This window comes from Schistocerca piceifrons, chromosome 4, assembly GCF_021461385.2.
Source record: "Schistocerca piceifrons isolate TAMUIC-IGC-003096 chromosome 4, iqSchPice1.1, whole genome shotgun sequence".
NCBI lineage: Eukaryota > Metazoa > Arthropoda > Insecta > Orthoptera > Acrididae > Schistocerca > Schistocerca piceifrons.
Window position 1 is genome coordinate 404840617 of NC_060141.1, and position 21896 is coordinate 404862512.

Sequence of the window (21896 nt, forward strand, 5' to 3'; positions counted from 1 at the left end):
CAGCTGCCAGTCTGGGGAACTACTGTCCCAGACATGCTCCTGCTAACAATACACTACAAACGGCCATGTTTGGAATGGTGCCATAACTAGGAAGAATGGGTTGCCGATGAATGGCATCCCACTGCATTCTCCGATGAAATGCAATTCTTTACTACCTTGGATGACCATCATCAGCAAGTGTGATCGAAACCTGGGGAGAGGTCCCATTCTTCCAATGTTTTGGGGAGAGACAGTGGTGCTACTCCTAGTACCAAGGTGTGGGAAGCAATCAGGTTTGACCTCCAATCACTGCTGGTAGTGACTGGGGGCAATCTGACAGCACAAAGATATGTCACAGACACCTTGCATCCCCATGGGTTCCCTCTCATGTGACAGTATCGTTGTGCCCCACTTCAAAAGGGCACATTTCTCCATGAACAGTCAACGTGATGTTGTGGTAATCACGTGCCACCAAGATCCCCTGATCTCTCCCCGATATAACATGCAGGAGCAGCTTGGAAGTAAACTCTGTCCCAGTGCTAGTTTCCAGGACATCAATAACCAATTACAAAAGTTGTGGAGCAGCTTGCTTCGGAAGATGATATGAAGTCTTTATGACACCCTTTCCAACTGAATCAGTGTGTGTATCCAGGCCAGAAGGGCATCATCATACTGATAAACATGCTCATACTGCCAAGTTATCTGTAAATTTGTCTCACTTTTATATCACTGAAGTAACATCACACATCCTCTCAATCTGTAAAGTTACATTTTGTTTCTCCCTCCCTTTCTGGGTGTTCCACCTTTTTTGTCAGTTAATGTAATATAAAAGAAAGATTAATTTGGGTGGTAGGGCATACACTGTTGATTTATCTCAACCACTCTACTCACTTTCTGAATGACTGTGCATATCACAGGAAATAATTAAGAGAGAATAATTAGCAACCAACAGTGATAAGAGATTTATATTACGTTTTATCAGTGTAAATTTCCATCCACCTGCAGAATGTCAATAAAAAGTAACAAATTTGCAATGAATGCTTACTCACCATACTGAATTGCTCAAAGTGCTGCTGCAATGCATTTGCCTGAGCTTGCGTGAAGCCATAGCTGTTGTGGTCAAGGAAAGGGCTGGTGCTGGGCCCAATTCCTGGTGAGCTGGCAGGCGATACTGGACTCTGAGGCCCACTATGGCTAGTGTCTCCCGGGCTTGCACTTCGGTAAACATTTGCACCCTATATTAACAAGCAACAAGTGTTGTCTTACTATTTACTGTTGTGGAGCTCATAATGGAAGAAATATTTTAATCTTTATCAAAAGCTTCTACAACTAATATCACACCTATTTATCATATTTATTTGTCTACGTTTGTCCTTGCTATCCTCCTGGGGACCAAGTCGCCAGCCTTTCCCTCATAACCTTCCCCACCTTATCACTCAGCCCTCCCTGACAAGGAACTGTCAGTATCAAAAGTTTGTGTGTCACTTTTACTTTCGTACAGTGTGAACCAGAACTCCACTGACAAACTTTCAGAGGCTGTTCAGGGACACCTTCCAAGTATTTTATTATAAAGGACCCACATTCTCTGGCCCCTCATTACAGAGTAATAATGCAATTACAGTTTATTCAGTTTGTTACCCCTATAACCTTTGTACCTGAAGAAATGCCCCTTTCTACCTGGTCACTGTCACAGCCAAATATACTATTCTAACTACAAACCCAGATAATCTAATCATCAAAACCAGCCCTAACTTATACTATATTACACAATGATTTTCTGTGATTAGAAACATGTATTTACTGAATACATTCATTGTTAATCTCTTTGGACTGATTACTTTTTGCTCGGAAGTGGGAATTCATTGTGCTCTTTTTCCATCTACATGCATGTAACGTTACTTCACTGTAGAGTTGGGGGCGAGTTGCATTTGTTTCCCAGATTCATCCCACATTTAACTAACTCCAATAGATGGGACAGGGATTTACTGGATAGGTATCAGCAACTGCACTGACTAGCAGTTTGGCATAAGCTCATAGAAGACACACAGCAGAACTAAGAATTGTGTCACATTTGGTGCAGAGTTTGGAAGATTGAAACACAGCTCATAAAAAGTTATACTTCATCAAAAATTATGCCATGAGCATTTATAACTTGGGTCAAACTAAGAGTTGGAACCCCCCCCCCCCCCCCCCCCCCCTTTCGGAATCTGCTTTTGGACAACAATTAGCAAATAAATATCACAACTATATGGGCTGTATTTTCCAAATTCTTATTATGTAGACATTAAATTGCGGTATAATGCTTTCTTTGATGTAATTAGTTTTCCTAATGAACTTTTAATCTACAAAAGTGCTTGATATTTACAGTTTCACAGCACAACACATTCCAAAATTTTGGGACAGCTACTACACTTTTGTTGGAACTTTGATATAACTGAAGCAATAATTTGTAAGCTATTTTATTTAAATATTTCTTTGTTTGCATTAAAAAGCATATACTGCTTAAATTCCAGTAAAAAACGTAAGACCTGATTAGTTAATATCAAAAAGTCGTTCAAATTTTCAATAGGTACAAGGAAATGTGTGTTAATTTTATTATGTTACTAATTACAATTAAATTATCTTTAATTATAAACAACAGACCTATTTAAATAATGTTTTCAGTATTGGTGGAGTTGTTCGAGTTGACAGTGGTTGTTAAAGAGTGGCGTTGTAAGGTAACTGTGATCCAGTACTGTTAAACACAGCAAGTTATGTATGGCATTTTCTAACTGTAATTATGACTTGCCATAAGTCTTTGTGGCATTTCTGGTCAGAGTTCTGTAAAAGAACTGTTTGGCATCTAGTTACCATTCCTGTATGAATTATAACAGTTTTAGCATATTAAGTACATCCACTGTTGTACTTCTTATTGAACAAATGCAAATTAAAAGACAAAGATTGTGGAACTAAGACTTTATTACTCATGAAACTCCTTACTGTCAACACGGAACTTTACAATAATTTTAAGATGAAACATTGCAACTTTACGTACGAAAATGTGACGATTTCTTCCCTGGTTCTGCAAAATGAATTCAAAGATAAGTCCGATGTCAATATGAACTTTATTTACTTTGGTTTTGTGAGGTAATATGTTTTTGGGTTCGCAATCAGTTTGGCAATTCATTCTTTAATGAATGACTTTTTATGAGGAGGGTGGAAAGTTCAACAACTACAAATAATCAGTGCCAATAACAGCAGTTCCAGTAGTAAGAATTTTGGTTAACACATGTTTCTCTTGTTAGGACATCCACAACAATTGTTTCATTTTCTGACAAAAGGTCTCATTACAACAGTCCTACACATTCAGTTGCATATGAAAAAGTGTAACTAAAATGTGACGACAATACATGATGTCAAACTCTAAAAAACCAAAAGAACTTTAGAACATTACCAATGAGGATAGCATATATATGTACAGAATGTCTCTACAAATCAACCAACAGGGGTTAATATAGTGATTCTCTGGTACATGGCATATAAGCAGAAAATCCGTCTTATATACTCCGTCACAGCTGAAGGATGGCAATAAAATGCTTCCACGTAAAGCGAGGTAACTAGCCATTCACACAATGGAACCAGAAAAAACTACAATACACAGTCACTGTGCCTACAGGCTTCAGTGTTACATATTATGTTCCTTTACATACAGATTCTGGCTTTCCAGTACTTCATACATGTTCATCTCATACTGTAACAACTACAACCAGACATTAAAATTTCAGGTGAGGGGCTGTGTTGCAACCATGCAAGTGAGTGTACAGTGTGCAGCATATCACAGTTAAGCTCCAGCCTACTATTTCTGTTTTTGTCATATCCAAAACCTCTAACAATAGCACCACTGCCATCAAGTTGACTTTGCTCATGTATGAGAAACACACAACTATCATTTTTTAAATCATTTCATGATGCCTTCAGCTGATATTCTATTTATTTGATGTCCAATTGTACCATTTTGGCCTTAGGTCATTTCCAAGTATGTAAAACAGAGGCATCACACATTAGATTCATTAGTATCATTATGAATTTACACAAGAACAAGTCATTTCCCAAGTTATCCTAGGCGGATTTGAACTTACTTTAGGGATGATTTTTTAATAATATATTTTGCCATGTACGTCTTTGCTCCTGTGACTGCATGAAATTGTCGTAAAATTTGCAATATTTTTTTTTTTTTTTTTTTATTTTAGGAGCATGTTACTTTTGAGCAGTTGCTGCTAAGCTCTTATATGTAAGGTTGATGTTTTGAATGTTCTTACACTAGGAAGATTATAATTATTTTACAGAAATTTGTTAATTAAACTATATATGTCCTTGTTTTGAATTATATTTAGTTATCATTCATAATAAGTGTAAATATGACAGTATGTAATTTCCTTAAAATAACTTGTAAATATCTGTTCTATCTTTGTGGGAGCACGTTGTTTGGGAGCACGTCGTTTTTAGTAGCTGTTACAAAGATCCCGTACACTTGATCACAATACTCTAATGAAACAGTATTTAAAACTATGAAAATCGAGCAGACGCTTTCATGACCTGCATTATGATTGTGTGATCTTCACACATTACAGTCTTATTTATTAAAAGGTATAGGTGTGATTATAAATTCTTTTTCAACATAAAACCACACTAATGTACAGTATAATTTAAAATAATATTGCAAACACTAAAGTAGTGCTCGGTATTGCCCAGTTGCCAACTCATCAGCTGAACAACGTAACTTTAAACTTGTACAAATAATACAAACTGAAGCAAAACGAGAAAGCAGGATCAATATAAGAACAAAGGATAGTAGTATCATATGTCAAATTAATAACAAGTTTGAAGAACGTAATGAAATCAGTGGAAAATCAGATACAAGAAGTACGCTGATGATTATGTCAAAAGGATATTATAATAGAGAAGTACTAGAATTTTTGAACAAAGTAATATTAAAAGTATCGATCAGTACCAAAGCACCAAATGTAATGCACAATTAAAGAAAGCACTAAAAGATGTAACTTGGTATTCACAGAAAAAGACATACAAGATTCCATGATAATGAAGCCAACAGCACCAACATTGTGTGCCCAAACCAAGATACATAAACAACAAATCCACATTCATCCAACTGTTAACATGGTGTTAGTAAAAAACTCAATATGCCCCATACGGAATATAACACTTAGGAGAAAAAATATACTAAAAACAGTTGATCCAACATGTATACAAACAATCCAATAACAGAGACTACAGGAATCATTTCTTAAAAAATCAAACTTCTCAAATATAGGAAAATCACTCAAGTAGAAGTTGGTAGAACTCCTATAATTGATCACTGCCAACAACTACTTCTCACTCCACGACAAAATTTATCTCCTGGAAGATGGGGGTAGCAATGGGCTCATGCCTAGCAGGCACATTAGGTGATATACTTAAGATGAAAATTTTTTGACAGGTTCACTCAGACAGCTGAAAAATACTTTATTACTATACATTTGTTGATGACATTTTAAACCTATTTGATAGCACAAAAACAGCAACACCACACATTCACGATTCAACAGCTTACATAGAAAAATTACAAGCTCTGTGAAAATATAAAGAAGATTTTCAACTTTTTGGATTTAAAAATTTGAAACAAGAAATCTGAGCAAACATTTGATATTTTTTGTAAACGACAACAGACATAATTATCCACAATCAATCATGTGACCCATGAGTGCACAAGCTCACATATTTTCGATCTATGATACACAGACTGATCAACTTACCAATGGAAAACCGGAGGACTGAAAAAGAGCTACATCATCTTCAAAACATGGCTATAAATAACGGCAATCCTAAAAACCTAGTGGACATATTTCTCAAAAAGAAGCCTAAATAAACACATGCCAATTCCAAAGATGAAATTACTTTGGAGAGTATTGTTTCTGACAAAATTACTCGCTGTTTCAAGAACACAAAATTATACAATAGTGACAGGAACCCTGACAATCTAAAACAATTATCAAGACATACCCATGGAAGTCTGAACATTTTTCGCATTCAGGAATCTGCAAAGTAAACTGTGGAAGTGCTCAAAACTTTATATTGGACAAACAGGAAGGGAAGTTTGCACACCATTTAAAGAACACACGACAATAAGTAACAGCACCCATCCACCTTTGCTGCATGTACACTTAAAAAACACCAACCACTAAATACCTAATACTGCTAAGTTACTACAAATATTACCTAAGTTACAGAAAGGTTAAGTCATGGACGTAAGAATAGAATCAATTGCTTCCTTACATCCATCTAAGAGACCAATCAGACAAGAGTTTTACATGATCAAAATGACGTACGGAATAGAAAATTCCTACACAACTTTTTACCAGTTCTACAACAAAGTATTACAGAACCATATAATGTTTAATTACTGCTATACTGAGTAATAAATATGACTGTAATGCATAAGATCTCACAACCAGATAGCAGATCTTGAAAGGTTCTTCTCAATTTTCATGGTTTTCAGTGCTGTTTCAATAGAGTGCCGTCATCGACTTTTATATATATAAGATATTTGTAACAACTGTTTACAAATGACATGCTCCTGCAAAATTAGAACAAATATTTACAAGTTTTTAAGGGGATTACATACAATCACATTTCCACCAATGATAATGTAATTGAGAACACGTACACATATATCTTTATTAATTAATTTCTGAAGAATAATTATAATCTTAAAATAACAAAAAAACTATTTCAAATTTATTTTATGACAATTACATTGTGGTTACAGGAGCAAAGACATACATGGCATATAATACCATTAAAATATTGTGCATAAAATAATAAATAATCCTCTTAGCATATCTTAGGATTTGACATAATTTATAAGTGATACTAATGAACCCAATGTATAAAGTTTCCATTCTGGATATCTGAAAACAGCCTCAGGACGAAATTGTACACTTGTACATCAAATAATGAGAATATCAGATGCAGGTTTCATAAAATCATTTAAAAAATTCATCACAGCTGCAGACCCTACCACATTGAAGATTACAGAACTACTATTACACATAACACCTGCCATAAACCAATTAAAAGATCAACAGGCATAACCAAAATTAAATAAATGGCCGCAGCTCCTATAATTGCATTCATGAAGTTATGTACCATTCTGTGACAGCATACGCAAGAATTCTCATCAAGTTGTACCCATTCTGAGCTTTTGGTAAATTAATACTTAATGGACCCAAAACCATAAAAATCTTATTAAAAAGACCATCCTAAATAGATCACAGATGCAACAATAGCTATGTTAATTAAAACAAAAGCATTAAATTACAATTGAACCTCCAACAAGGAAGCCTGTAATGAAAACAAAGATAGTGAGAGTATGAATATAAGAACCAGTTAACTGTGCTGTACCCATCAGGCCACAATGTCCCTGTACAACCTACTTTACTTATTATATTCCCTATTTGGGAAACGTACACTAAACATATATCACACACATAGTACAAAAAGACAGCGGCTTCCCCTCGTGCACATAAATACACAGCAGCATGGTAGACCTCCCTAACAAAAGGGCGGACTAGAAGAGGCATGGCAGAAGCAAGTGAAGAAAAATGACACAATATAAATTTAACAATGGATAACGCAGGATGAAATAATGACAATATTATGGAAAGGATAGATTGTAACTCATATAACTGAGATGCTGAATCACACACACACACACACACACACACACACACACACACACACACACACACACACGATCATCATGTCTTCCACTGAGGACAGACTGCAATTAATGGCACATGATGGAAGAAGCAAGCTGGGTGGGGGGTTGGGAGGAGGCTGGGACGTGGAAGGGGAGGGATACCAGGGTAGTGATGGGGGCCAAAGTTCTATTTGTGGAAGTATACAGGAATGAGATGGGGAGAGGGTGCGGCTGCTAGGTGTAGATAGGAGGTTAGATGGAGGGTACGGGGGAAAGTGGAGACAGGAAAGACTGTGGGCACATTGGTGGAATAAAAGGCTGTGTAGCCCTGGAATGGGAACAGGGATGGGGATAGGCGAGTGAAGGACAGTGACTCACAAAGCTTGAGGCCAAGGGGGTTTGGGGAACATGCGACTTACTGCAGTGCGAGTTCCCTCCTGCATAATTCAGAAAAGCTGGTGTTGGTAGGAAGGATCCAAATGGTGCAGGCTATGAAGCAGTCATTGAAGTGAGAATGGTGTGTTGGAAAGAGTGTTCAGCAAGTGGATGGTCCAGCTGTTTCTCGGCCACAATTTGATGGTGGCCATTCGTGCAGACAGGCAGCTCATTGGTTGTCATGCCCACATAGAACACAGGACAGTGGTTGTAGATCACATGACAGCTTTCACCAGTAGCCCTGCCTATGATGGGATAAGTGATGCTTGTGACTGGACTGGAGTAGGTGGATGTATGGAACCCCCTCTCTTCATCCAGTGCTTAATAAACAGTATATTAGGTAAAATTTAGGTTGAACACGTTGGAGGAAACTGAAATCATGAAATGCAAAATTAACTATCCTGAGAATGTCCATAATGGCTCTGAGCACTATGGGACTTAACATCTATGGTCATCAGTCCCCTAGAACTTAGAACTACTTAAACCTAACTAACCTAAGGACATCACACAACACCCAGCCATAATGTCCATAATGAACAAACGAAATCAAAGCATTAGAGCATACTTAATAATTACTTACAATCTTTCCAGAGTATTGCATTCCAGTTGATCTATCCATATTTTCTATCTCTCGTGTTCAGTCATGCATTGTGGTGTTTTTCTCCACTTGCTTCTGTCATGCCTCTTCCCTTTGGCTCTCGTGTTAGGGCTCCTACTTTCATTCATTAGTCGTTTTACTCATAGCTGAGAGTTGTGACCTCATTTCCTCATTAATTCTTATGTAGTTGAGACTTCAGACTGATGTTTCCGTCCACAGTGATCTTCGGCCTTTCCTAATATGATGTGAAGAGGCAGGCTGGTAATCTCAGATGTAGGCAGGGACACAGAAAACACAACATTTTTCAATTATCTGCCTTAAATTCAAGACTACCTCTCGAGTACCTTTACCTGACGCGAAACCCGCTTGTTCTGTGGAAATCTGAGACTGCAGAAAAATTTTTAGGCATTGATTTATTATATGCAGGATGACTTTACTAGCATGTGATATTAATGCTTTGGTCCTATAGTTGCAGCAGTCCCTAACTGATCCTTTTCTGTGCAGAGGAATTAGGACAGATATAGTACAGTCTTTAGGCCTTTCACCCGGTTTCCACTCCTTATTACATATAAAATGTAGGGCATGCATGCCTTCCTCTCCCATCGCAGTCTGCATTTCTCCGGTAACACCATCTATACATGGCAATTTGTTGTTTTTCAGATGCTCGATGCATTTTCGATTTCTTGATGTTTTATTGATAGCAGAATCGATTTTCGATCACGTAGTGATCATCTTCAGTGCTGTACAAATTAAACTCAAGACACTGGTACCTAGTTGTCAATAACCAGAACTGAGAAGCGATCACAATAACAAGGGGTTATTGTGATCGCTTCTCAGTTTTGGTTTTGATAACTTGATAACTCCTTGTTATTGTGATCGCTTCTCAGTTTTGGTTTTCATAACTTGATACCAGTGTCTGAGTTTAATTTGTACAGCACTGAAGATGATCACTATGCAATCGAAAATCGATTCTGCTATCAATAAAACATCACTATTACTGCCAAAGTTGACCTTCCTTTTAATTTAACATATATGGTCGTTGTGCACACAGCACTCCATGGAGTCACCAATCAATTTTCGATTTCACTGTACAGAATATCAGGTTCTTATTTGCTTCTGTACAAATGTTCTCTTCGTCGATGTTGTTTCCTTTGCAATACAGTGCTTCACAGTGTTGTTTGCACCTAGCTATGGCTAATTGCTTGTCACTAATAATAGTGCCGTCTGTATCTTCTAACATCCACGTGCGCAGTTTGAACTATCAGGTGATGCTGTTCATCTTCTTGAATAGGTCATGCGTTTCATTTAGTTTTTGACATTACTCTATGTCATCACAAATACTGATGAGGCACTGGGTCTTGGCACTTCGGCAACTGCGCTGTTTGCGGCAAAGTTCTTTGCATGCTTCTTCATCTTGAGCGGTTTGCATGCCACATTTCTTTAGTGAGCTCCTTTCTTCGATGAGTAGTAGAGTATTGTTCGAAATCCAGGGATTCTTTGCTTGAGCGGTCTAACTAACCTGTTCAGGGAGAGATGAACTGATCATTTCTTTCATTTTGTCCCATATTTTGGGAGCTACTCCTTCCTACTACTTAGGTGCATATTTATACTATATGCACAAGGGGAAGCCACTGTCTTTTTATACTATTTATATGACGTGTTTAGATTGCATTTCCTGCGCTGTTTGCGGCAAAGTTCTTTGCATGCTTCTTCATCTTGAGCAGTTCGTATGCCACATTTCTTTAGTGTGCTCCTTTCTTCGATGAGTAGTAGAGTATTGTTCGAAATCCAGGGATTCTTTGCTTGAGCGGTCTAACTAACCTGTTCAGGGAGAGATGAACTGATCATTTCTTTCATTTTGTCCCATATTTTGGGAGCTACTCCTTCCTACTACTTAGGTGCATATTTATACTAAAAGCACAAGGGGAAGCCACTGTCTTTATACTATTTACATGACGTGTTTAGATTGCATTTCCTTAATGGGGAATATAATCAGTAATGCAGATCGTACAGGAGCACTGAAGCCTGGTGGATCACAGCATGATTCACTGGTTCTTATGTTCGTGCACTCATTGGCTTTGTGTTAATTACAGACTACCCTGCTGAAAGTTCACCTGCAATTTAATGCTTTTATTTTAACTTTGATTCCTAATACATGGTTTTTATTGATAAAGCTATTGCTTCTGTGATCTATGTAGGATGGTGGTTTTAACAAGGTTTCAATAGCTTTTGGTCCATTAAATATTAGTTTACAGAATTCTCAGAATGGGTACAACCTGGTCAGAATTCTTGTGTATGCTGACACAGACTTTATGAGTGGTATTATAAGAGTTTTATTCATTTATTTAATTTTGATTACACACATTGGGTGGTGTAATTGGTTTATAACAGGTGGTGTTATGTGTCAGCATGATGGTAATGGTGCTATTGCTAGAGGTTTTAGATACAATGAATACAGGAATAGTAGTTTGGAGCTTAACCATGAAGTGTTGCACTATGTGCATTCCCTTGTATGGTGGCAACATAGCCCATCACCCGGAATTTAAACAACTGTGTGCCTTCGGTCAATACTATATGGGCGTGTATGAAGTACTGGAAACTCAGACTCTTTACATAAGGGAACATATTATGTAAACACTGAAATCTGTAGGTGCAGTGACCACGTATCATATCTTTTTCTGGTTCCACAGTGTGAATGTCTCGTAATCCTACTTTATGTGGAATCATGGTATTGAAGTCCTTCAGCTTGGACCATTGTAAACTTGTCTGTGGATATGAGGTCATTAATCATTATTTTTATTTTATTTGGAGTGGTTGTACTCTTTTATATATGGGGATCTAATGTATTTTATGTAAGCCTTTTCTTCAAGAAGTTTTCCGTGCAGCGTAGGAATGTACAAGGCGGATTTTCTACTCAGTTGCCATGTACCGGACAATCACTATATTAACTCCTGTTAGGTGATGCATATAGACATTCTGTACATATATGTGGTATCCTTTTTGGTAGTATTCTAAGGTTTTTTTTTTTGTTTTTTTTCCAGTTTGACAAGATGTATAGTTTTGATATTTTATCTGTAATTTTTCAGGTGCACCAACTGATGACGGGACTCTTTGTCCTTGAAACCTGGCTGTGCTATCTTTTTATCAGTAGATAAAATTTATAAAACTGCAGCAGATGTTATCGATCACTAGTTTTTATTTAAAAACAGGAGCAGAACTGGATTCATAGAAGTCATTTTTATGTTACATTAGGTGTAAGTATAATCAGGGAACATCTCTCTCTCTCTCTCTCTCTCTCTCTCTCTCTCTCTCTCTCTCTCTCTCTAACAACAATTTTTCCACCTGGAGCTGGAATTACTGCCAATAATTCTATTTTCTACACAATATTTCCATTGACAAAAAATATTTACACACAGAAATAGAACTTTTAACTCACGTACACTGTGGAATATATACATCTTTTAAATTCGATTTCACCCCAACTGCGCAGAGAAATGTAATCTTTAACTCAGGTGGACTGTAGAATATATACATCTAAATTTGATTTCCTTATAAATATTCCACATCCACATACGACAACAGAGATCTAATGCTGCTGTGAAATTTAACTATATGTATTCTGATTTTCATTTCACAACACACAGTATGCAAACTTTGCTGGAAGGCAAAGGGTGCAATGCATGGTTTCTATTTTCCAAGTAAATGGTACTAATAAGTGAACAATGGAATATAATTAGCAAATATCTAAGAAAAAGGAAATGGAAACATTATGATTGAAGCTAACAAGGGAATGATCCAATAAGACTTGTCTAAACCTACCCTGAATTTTTTTACACAGGAAAAAGACAATGAAAGAAATGCACTGTCAAAATTTTAGATGCTAAGAGGCACTGCAAGTATTAAAAAAAAATAGCTGGAAATTGCCAACTTTGTAGCACACCAGGCAGCGGTAGAAATGTACACCCCCAACTGGCGCTATAGCAGCTGTGCGTGCATAACTAGGCACACACACAGCCGAGGTCGGCAGTACATTTGTAAATAGGAAACGCGACACAACCCAATCGTAATTTATAAAGGTTGTTTCAGACTACCGTTCGTTGATAGTTTCTCTAACACTACAGTACACAGTTACTATTCTCTCACATTACCCACTCAAGTGACATTTAATACAAATTATTTGTTGCTTTTTGCAGTATTTGTAAGTACTGACAATACAGATAAAGCTGAATTAATATTTATTGTGCTTTTGTAAGGCATGCCTGCTAATAGTACCTCGTTTTCTTTCAGTTTCATTGAAATGTGGAATCCAATTAACATTCTGAATCTAGCAATGATGAAATATGAAGAACGCGGTTTCCAGCCGAAATCACTTTCTTCTCCTGAGGACGTACATATATGTTTTTTATTAGTTGATTTCCTTGACATTCATTCGAATGATATTGACATTTTGTTTGAGATTGTGGATACGTTAGAAGAAATAGGAAATAACTGTGATGATTTCATGGACTGTGGTTCAGGCGATGTCAGTTGTGCAAGTAACAGTTGTGAAGAAGGATACTGTCCAAGCCTAAAAAAACACATACTGCAAGAGCTTTCAGCAACAAAGAAAAGGCAGTGAAATATTGGTTAAACGAAGGATGGAAAAAATGCTTGAAGTTATGAAGTGTGTAAAGGCGTTTTCATTTAGTGAAAACGGAGTGTGAAGTGTACAAATGGAAGAATGAATTACATGAAGTAAGAAATATGCACCAAACAGAAACCTGAAACCAAATGAATGAAGAACTGTTCGAAACATTTATAACTGCTCGTGAGAGGCTATGCACCATTACTGATGGAGATCTACGCGACTAGGCCCCCCCGAATTACATCTGACATGAACATTGCTAATTTCCAGGCTTCATTGGTATGGCTACGCAGGTTCATGAAAATGTACAGAAAAGGACGTCACAAAATTACCAAGTTTACATCATGTAAACGTATAGCACAGCTGCCAGTGATAGACAATGCTATACAGAAATTCATAGCTGATGTAGAGACAAAACTTGCTGTTAACCTCACAACAGCTGTTTATAACACTGATCAGTAATATTTTGTGAAAGAACTGCATGCACACAGCACTTTCTTTCTCATTTGGGGGGGGGCCCAAAAAAAAAAAAAGATGGAGTCTGTTGCCCAATCAATGAATGCAATGACACATTCATAAATGATAATTCCAGTGATAAGTATGAGTTGTTTACTATTTCCACAGCTGTATATCTGTCTTCAAGAACCGCAAGGCAAATCAGTACCAAAAATAAATGAAACAACATGTCGAGTGGCTAGTGCCTAAAAATGGACTGTTTGGTTGTAAAAATCTTGTAATCAATGTATCAAAATCTGGAAAAATGGGAAAGAACCATTTTCAACATTTCATTCGAACCTTATTCCTACCAGTTGCAGAAATTAATTCATTACTTTTGTTGGATTCATGGTCTGGACATAACGACGCCTCCGCTTTTGTGGAAGACTACAAAAAATCTGTAGATGTAACGCGGATTCCGCCTGGAACTACTAGTGTGATTCAACCTCTCGATAAAGAATTTTTTCGACAGTGGAAAGCATTTTACAGGAAATTATCAGATGACATAATTTCCGATACTTCTCTCTCATTTCAGGTTTCTCAGCAGAACAGTATTCTTAAGTTCCAGTCATTTGTGTGTTACCAGTTTTCTTTGCCACGCTTTACGAATTTGATCAATTATGCATGGTATGCAGCACAATATGCAGAACAACAGCCAGGACCATTTCTGACTCCATCCCAATTCTGTCTAAATAACACTAGTGATTACTGTGAAGTGCCTGACTCATCAATTTTTCCTTTGTCCAGTGTGCCTGGTGCAAGAAAAAAAAATTATTATTTTTTTGTCATTCAATAGATGCTATGCATTTTTGTTATGACTACAGAGAATAAACAAAGAACTGTTTCACTGGTAGTCAAATGTACAACATTCAAACATAATTGTAAGGAATGACCTACAGGAATTCTTATAAAATGTAGTACTGCAATATACATTTCATTTCAACAAATTACAACTCCACATTGATGGAAGTCGTCTGTGACATCAAACACTGCCATGATTTTATTTTCTCTGCTAGCCACTTTATCAGAATTACATGTGTAAGAATGGAACTGTCGATGTGAAGTTATTCAAAAAAGGTCTTTCAACTGGATGCTACTGCAACTACTTATGTGTGCCTCACCTTCACCATCAACTGGATACTACTGCAACTACTTATGTGTCCCTCACCTCCACCAATTACCTAACTGGAAAATGGAGACCTGCAGTTTAACGTCGAATCCGAACCACATGCCCTTTGTGGCCACTCCAACATCTGTGAGAAGTGAATGCTTGGTTAAAAATCATAATGAGAAAGTTGTGGTCTGAACGGAATTTGATACCATGCTCTCTGGATCACAAAGCACACACTCTGCCACTATGCCATGCTTATATATATATATATATATATATATATATATATATATATATATATATATATAAAAAAAGAAAGATGATGAAACTTACCAAACAAAAGCGCTGGCAGGTCGACAGACACACAAACAAACACAAACATACACACAAAATTCTAGCTTTCGCAACCAATGGTTGCCTCGTCAGGAAAGAGGGAAGGAGAAGGAAAGACAAAAGGATATGGGTTTTAGGGAGAGGGTAAGGAGTCATTCCAATCCCGGGAGAGGAAAGACTTACCTTAGGGGGAAAAAAGGACAGGTATACACTCGCACACACACACATATCCATCCACACATACACAGACACAAGCAGACATTTGTAAAGGCAAAGAGTTTGGGAGTGGAATGACTCCTTACCCTCTCCCTTAAAACCCATATCCTTTTGTCTTTCCTTCTCCTTCCCTCTTTCCTGACGAGGCAACCATTGGTTGCGAAAGCTAGAATTTTGTGTGTATATTTGTGTTTGTTTGTGTGTATCGACCTGCCAGCGCTTTTGTTTGGTAAGTTTCATCATCTTTCTTTTTAGATATATATATATATATATATATATATATATATATATATATATATATATAGACACACACACACACACACACACACACACACACACACACACACACACACACACACATGCGAAGTGGAAACACTAGCTGTATCACCTCTTGAGATGCTCAATGTTGGTAATTAGTGTTCTGTTTACAAATTTCTCCTCAATGGTAATGAGAAGCCAGGGAAAAATGGCAGCCAACATACAAGGAAAATTTTGGACCAGTGCTAACATGAGATGGAGATGCAATTCCATGTAAACTGCACGATCTCCACGCATGTCACGTTTCCATACAAACTGAGACACTTAAATTCTTCCTTCCCTGCGCCATTTTGCATACTCTGTCAAGAGCAGTGCGCTCGCCATGCAAAATAATCCTCACTGAATAGCAAAGTTTTGCATTGTGGCTCAAACAAGACAGAGTTGTATTCTGTACACCAAATATTAGCTCCAAAAACTAAAAACTAATAAAACAGCATCCATAGGCAATATTCGCTACCTTGTGTCCTCTTCCGTTCTGTCTAGTATAAATGATTCTACCCACATACATGAGTGAATGGTAGTGAATTTTCTGCAAATGCTTATTCGCATATTTTCACTTCCATTTGCTCGATTGTAAACCCGGCTTTAGGTGCTTAGAACTGGTGTCTGTGAACTCCAAACAATTCCAAAACTCAGTACTGCGTGAGGGATTCGATGAGTCGCGTGCTAGGCAGGCAGAGCTGTACAAACCACTGTTCTTTGTGTGGCAAAAATGTGTAACTTCAACATTTTTTGCAAAATACTTGCAATGCCTCTTAGCAGCTAAAATTTTGACAGTGCACTTCTTTCGTCGTCTCCTTCCTGTGTAAAAAATTTCTGGGTAGGTTTCTACATGTCTTATTAAACCATTCCCTTGTAAGATCAGAACCCTGTTAAAGAGTTTGACACAGCTGCCTAATTCAATTTCATATGATCCTTATTAATTTACTGTGTATGAAACATTTTGCAGGGGAAATGAGATGCTTATGGTGAAGTCGGAATGACATGATAATTTTGTTTCCTTATTCTTGTCTAATGCAAGTTAATGTGTGTACAAACTCAAAGCCTACTTTTAGCAGTAACGACATATTTCCACCAATTTTGTCAGTGACGTACATAAAATGAGCAAACATGACATTTGTGTCTTAGCAAGACATGTTGGTAAGAGAGTAACCACAACAGCTTTAGAAACTAACTACTGTACAAAGGACTAACTGCTCTTAAAAATCAAAGAAGGGCTTACATGGCAAATCACTGCGTATCATCATGTGACACACTGTTTTATTTCATATGAGGAGGTAAAATTACCCAAGAAAATAGTCTCACATCATTGCCTTTAAAGACACACACATGTGGGTTGAAATGTTACTTGATGAACAGTTTTAACCTGCCGTGAAACTATGTTATGATGCACTGTATTATTCAGTAACAGAGTAGGTTTTATTCTGGAAACAGTTTTGAAGAATAAGGATGGAGTGGTGAAGTGTTGAGTTTTCATGATGATATTTTTTTAACCGGTGGGAGAATGAGCTGTTTAAAATATAAAAGGTACAGATCTGTTTTAACCAATCATACAGAATATTTCAATATACACTCATTTCTAGCCAAATGGATTAGAGCAAGACTTTAGCAATTTGTGCACTTTATCATCATTGACTGGTGTAATTTACAGATCAACCAGAATGCAATTTTCAGTTTGTTTGCAATTTGAGTAACTGCTTTTTATTTCTGCTTTGTTAACAGAACAAAGAAATCATTAATATATAAACTACACACTGCCAGAACATTACTTACATGTCATTCTCACCTGGTAACAAATGGGTTAAACACTGTCAAGGAAGGCCGGTAATACAGAAATATTTACCAAATTCCATTATGAGGGGAAAATAACAATCCAGAGCTTTGGAAGTACTTTGTATCCAGTATTAGCGGCACAAAAAGCGCTGCCTGCCAGAGGCATAAAAAAATGTTAATTTAAGGCAGCTTAAGACACTGTAAATCATGTTTTTGCATTTTTTTTAATTCTTTGTTTGATTTTGTATTTGAGATCCTTCAGTGGAATGAGAGTGTGTCAATGAGTGGCAAGCTGAAACTCATTTTGACACTTGGCGTGTTTATGGACGAGACAGACACTGCCCAGCATTACACATCCATAAAGAAAAGCAAACTGACAAATATATTTGAATAAACACTCAATGGAACAGATGTCACTGATAAAGGGGGAAGGTGGTAGGGAGAGGGAGGAAGGGAGACAAGTAGTTCTTAAGCTTTAAATACTACTTATTTTGAAAGTTTGAAAAATATATTTGTGAGCATGCTATTATGACACTGGAGAAGTCATAAAATTGAATTTTAATGACAAATTATAGTGATATCTGATCACTGACCCTCTGGCATCATAGTGATAGACAACCAAATTCTTTCACTGCAGTATGTGAATATTTCTCACAAACCACTGATCTACAGGCAAATGTGAAAGAATGAAGAAGGAGGTAATAAAACACTGAGTTATTGCCTTACAAGATGTTTAGGACATTATTTATCAACATCAAATACTGAAAATGCTGTGTAAACACAGTGTACTGATTTGTTTTCAATCATATAACCAGCAGTGTTTAAAATTTATTTTCCATTACTGCTTACCAAGAGAAACATCATATGACATAGATTTTCCCTTTGGGACTGTTCTCTCATACTGTACTCATCTTGAACTCCCACCTCATCCCGTCAACACACGTATTAAATATATTGTTTTTAACAGTAGTGGAAATTCTTTGATGGAGGAATACACAAAGTACAGAAAAGGCAACCACCCACATATAGCAGATTGATGCACAGTAACACATAACAGAAAACAGGATTCACACTATCTTTCAAACACTAGCTCTTTCTCCAGCAAAGGTATATACATTCACACATATCAGCACCTGAATGCACACTCCCATTGTCATGGCAAGACTAATTAGTCTTGCCAGAAGAGCTAGTGTTTGAAAGCTAGTGCAAATGCTTCATTTCGTCGTGTGTCACTGTGTGCCATGCATCAATCTGCTATAGATGAGTGGTTGCCTTTCCCTTATTTTAAATATTTGGTATTAATTTTTTTCTACATTTACTTTTAAGTGGTACAGTGACTAATTTATAAATATACTGGAATATTCAACAGATTCATTGTTAGTAACAGAGAGCAAAATTATTCTCAAAATTGCACACCTTTTAAAGCACAGAGCTTAGCATGCACTACAAATAGCAAACACAATGCAACATATGCACTACATATGCTACACTAAGTGGATGCCTTTTTACTGTATTTACCTTGACGTCCTCCTTACTCACATATACAGCAAAGTAACAAACTCGAATCTTACAACTGAGAATCCACTTTACAGGTCTGAAGACGAAATACTGTCCTCTGGCACAAACAATTTTACAAGTGGCTTAGCACTTACCTGTACCAGAAGACCAGGGGATGTCTGGGGACTGGGCCTAGTGAGAGGCTGCGGGCTTCGATACGTGTTCAAGGAATTCAAATGCTGAAACACCAAACATTACTAATCATGCAAAAGGTGCACAACAACAATTCATCACTGGCAGTTCTGGCAGCTGGAGTCCACACTAACTCATGCATGCCAACCAGAACTGACAATAACCTACAGTACCTAATAAAATAAAACCTTTTGTTAAGCTATAGGAACAACAGAGAGGAACAGGTCAAAGAAAAACTTTACAACAAAAATAGAATTGTGTGGAGCAGAATATTACAGGAAGAAAAGAATAAAATGGGTATGAAATATTCAGGTTTTACTGTATTATAAAAACAACTTCTGCACCATGCCTTAAATGCTGTTCTACATAAGTTGTACGGCAATTCAGTATAATGTCACATTGCATCAATTTTTGCAACAATTTAGTCCCAGTACAGTACAAAACATTTACAATATTAAAAAGTAACTAACATGGTTAAAGCCAACTACAGCTCTACGGAAGAGCTCACAAATGGAAAGCGGAGCTACTAAGTAAGTTACTAATGACTCTACAAAAAAAGCAGCCATCAAGACATGACAACACAATAACAAGCTACCGCTTATACATTTACAGAGAGTTTCAATGAAAGACAGAAAATGAGCAAGGTGCTACATTACAATTTTTATAGATAAATATAGAAATAAGATATTAAAATTAATATAGTGTCAGTGGATAGTAGGGACCATGTTATTCGTGGAACAATAAGACTCCATGTCTGTGGCTCAGTGACTCAGTGTCAGGCTTCCAATCCGTAGGTCTGGCGTTCAATCCATAGTTGGTCCTAAGTTTTTTTGTCAGTTATTGCTTCTTTCACTTCCAAAAATGATTTGTAACTGTGAAGAATGTCAAGCTGAGCTTTAACACACACACACACACACACACACATACACACACACACACAGAGAGAGAGAGAGAGAGAGAGAGAGAGAGAGAGAGAGAGAGAGAGAGAGAGAGAGACCGCTACATTGTGCCAGCTGAACATAGCATGCTGGGGCTGCAGTACAGCATGTACATGAGAGAGCGGAAATGTGTCAGGTGGCATGGATAGATGGAGAAAGAGGTTAGAAGAAGGAGGGGGTTGGCGAGGATTAGTTGGCAGATCTGAAGGAGACAGCAGGTGTGTGGGATAGGAATGCAATGCACGTGGGCACCAAAGCCAGTGAGTTTACACAGCAAACAGAAACAGTAACCCACTGCACCCACACCCTCTACCCAACTGCTTCCCCTTTCCGACCTGTCCTCCCTCCCAATCAACACCTCCATATTATCATGTGTTACTCAAACTTACCAGCTCTGGTGCTTTGTGTCATTGTATTTATATCCCACACACCTGCTGCCTTCCTCTGAACCATTAGCTACCTCTCCACAACCCTTTTCTACCACTTCTCATATGTTTCTCCTTTTACCCTCCCCAACTGACACAACCCCTCAAGCCAGTGCACCAGCATTGTATTTTTTAGCCAGTGAAATGTATCTCCACATATATACATAAACATATATGTGTGTTGGAGGATAGGGGTTGGGGGACATGTATTTACTCTATACCTATTTAAAGGATATGTCCAAAAGCTAGCCCAGTTTTCACTCTTTTTGTGTACCTGTCAATGACTCAACACTTCCACTATTCAGTGAGTGATCTCATTAAGTCTTCAGTTATTTACATTCTGGCATTACTTTCTCAGTCACATTTTCATAATGGTCACTCCACCAGTCACACACAAAGGTAAACGGTATACTACAAACACTTCACCAGTGAGAAACAAAATATCCAATTCATTCAAAAAATACAGAATTTTAATTATTTCTGAATATATCAGGCAGTCTTCAATGAATATATGTGGGACACATTCAGGCACATGCAATTAATTTCTCACACCTACATGAAGTGTCATTAAATAGAAATTCATCCGTGACTGGAAAAGTGAAAATCTTGTTAGACTGTTGTTCACTCGAGTGCTACATCATACTATTTAGTTCAATACTTAGTAGTAGCCATATGGAGAAGTGAAGCAGAAGTAATTCAGTCTGAAAATTGACAAACACTAGTTCTAACTTTCTGAACATTGACGATTAGTGATGAGTAGTAGGTTTGTGGATGCACTACAAAAACAAATACGAAGTTAAAATAATGGAAACATCTATTATCTTTGAAACACGAAAAAAAAGAAAAGAAAAAAAATGACATAACAGCAGTACTGTCAAGGCAATGAAACCACTTTCTTTTGACTCAGATGAGTGGTGAATCACAATGACAATTGTTTTGTGTGTGCTGTAAAGTGGCACTATTAGGATCAATACTAGTGCCAATTGGAGTAGATGTGTGGTGAAATGGTAAAATAAAACATACAACACACAGAATACTTGTGCACAAATCCATGAGTGTGTGATGGACAAAGAGAGAGGGGAGCAGGTGTCAAGGCTTAACTGTCAACTAAGATAGCTAACCAAAAACCAAATTCTTGTCCTCCAAGTGAGGATTTGAATTATTGATTCCACTGCCATTTGTTATTTGGAAAAAGCTTATCACTATTAATGTAATAAAGAATGC

The 21896-nt window shown here is 37.2% G+C and overlaps 1 protein-coding gene across 2 annotated transcripts in view; it reads right to left on the reverse strand.

Moving 5' to 3' along the window:
* LOC124795419 (CREB-regulated transcription coactivator 1-like) overlaps positions 1 to 21896 on the reverse strand; it is a 372101-nt gene that overhangs the window by 136094 nt on the left and 214111 nt on the right. For both annotated transcript variants that reach the window (XM_047259442.1, XM_047259443.1), the window contains 2 exons: positions 19273 to 19356; positions 1029 to 1214 (listed from right to left, as the gene is read on the reverse strand). In XM_047259442.1, coding sequence (XP_047115398.1) covers positions 1029 to 1214; positions 19273 to 19356 — 270 coding nt within the window. The remainder of the gene's footprint in view (positions 1 to 1028; positions 1215 to 19272; positions 19357 to 21896) is intronic.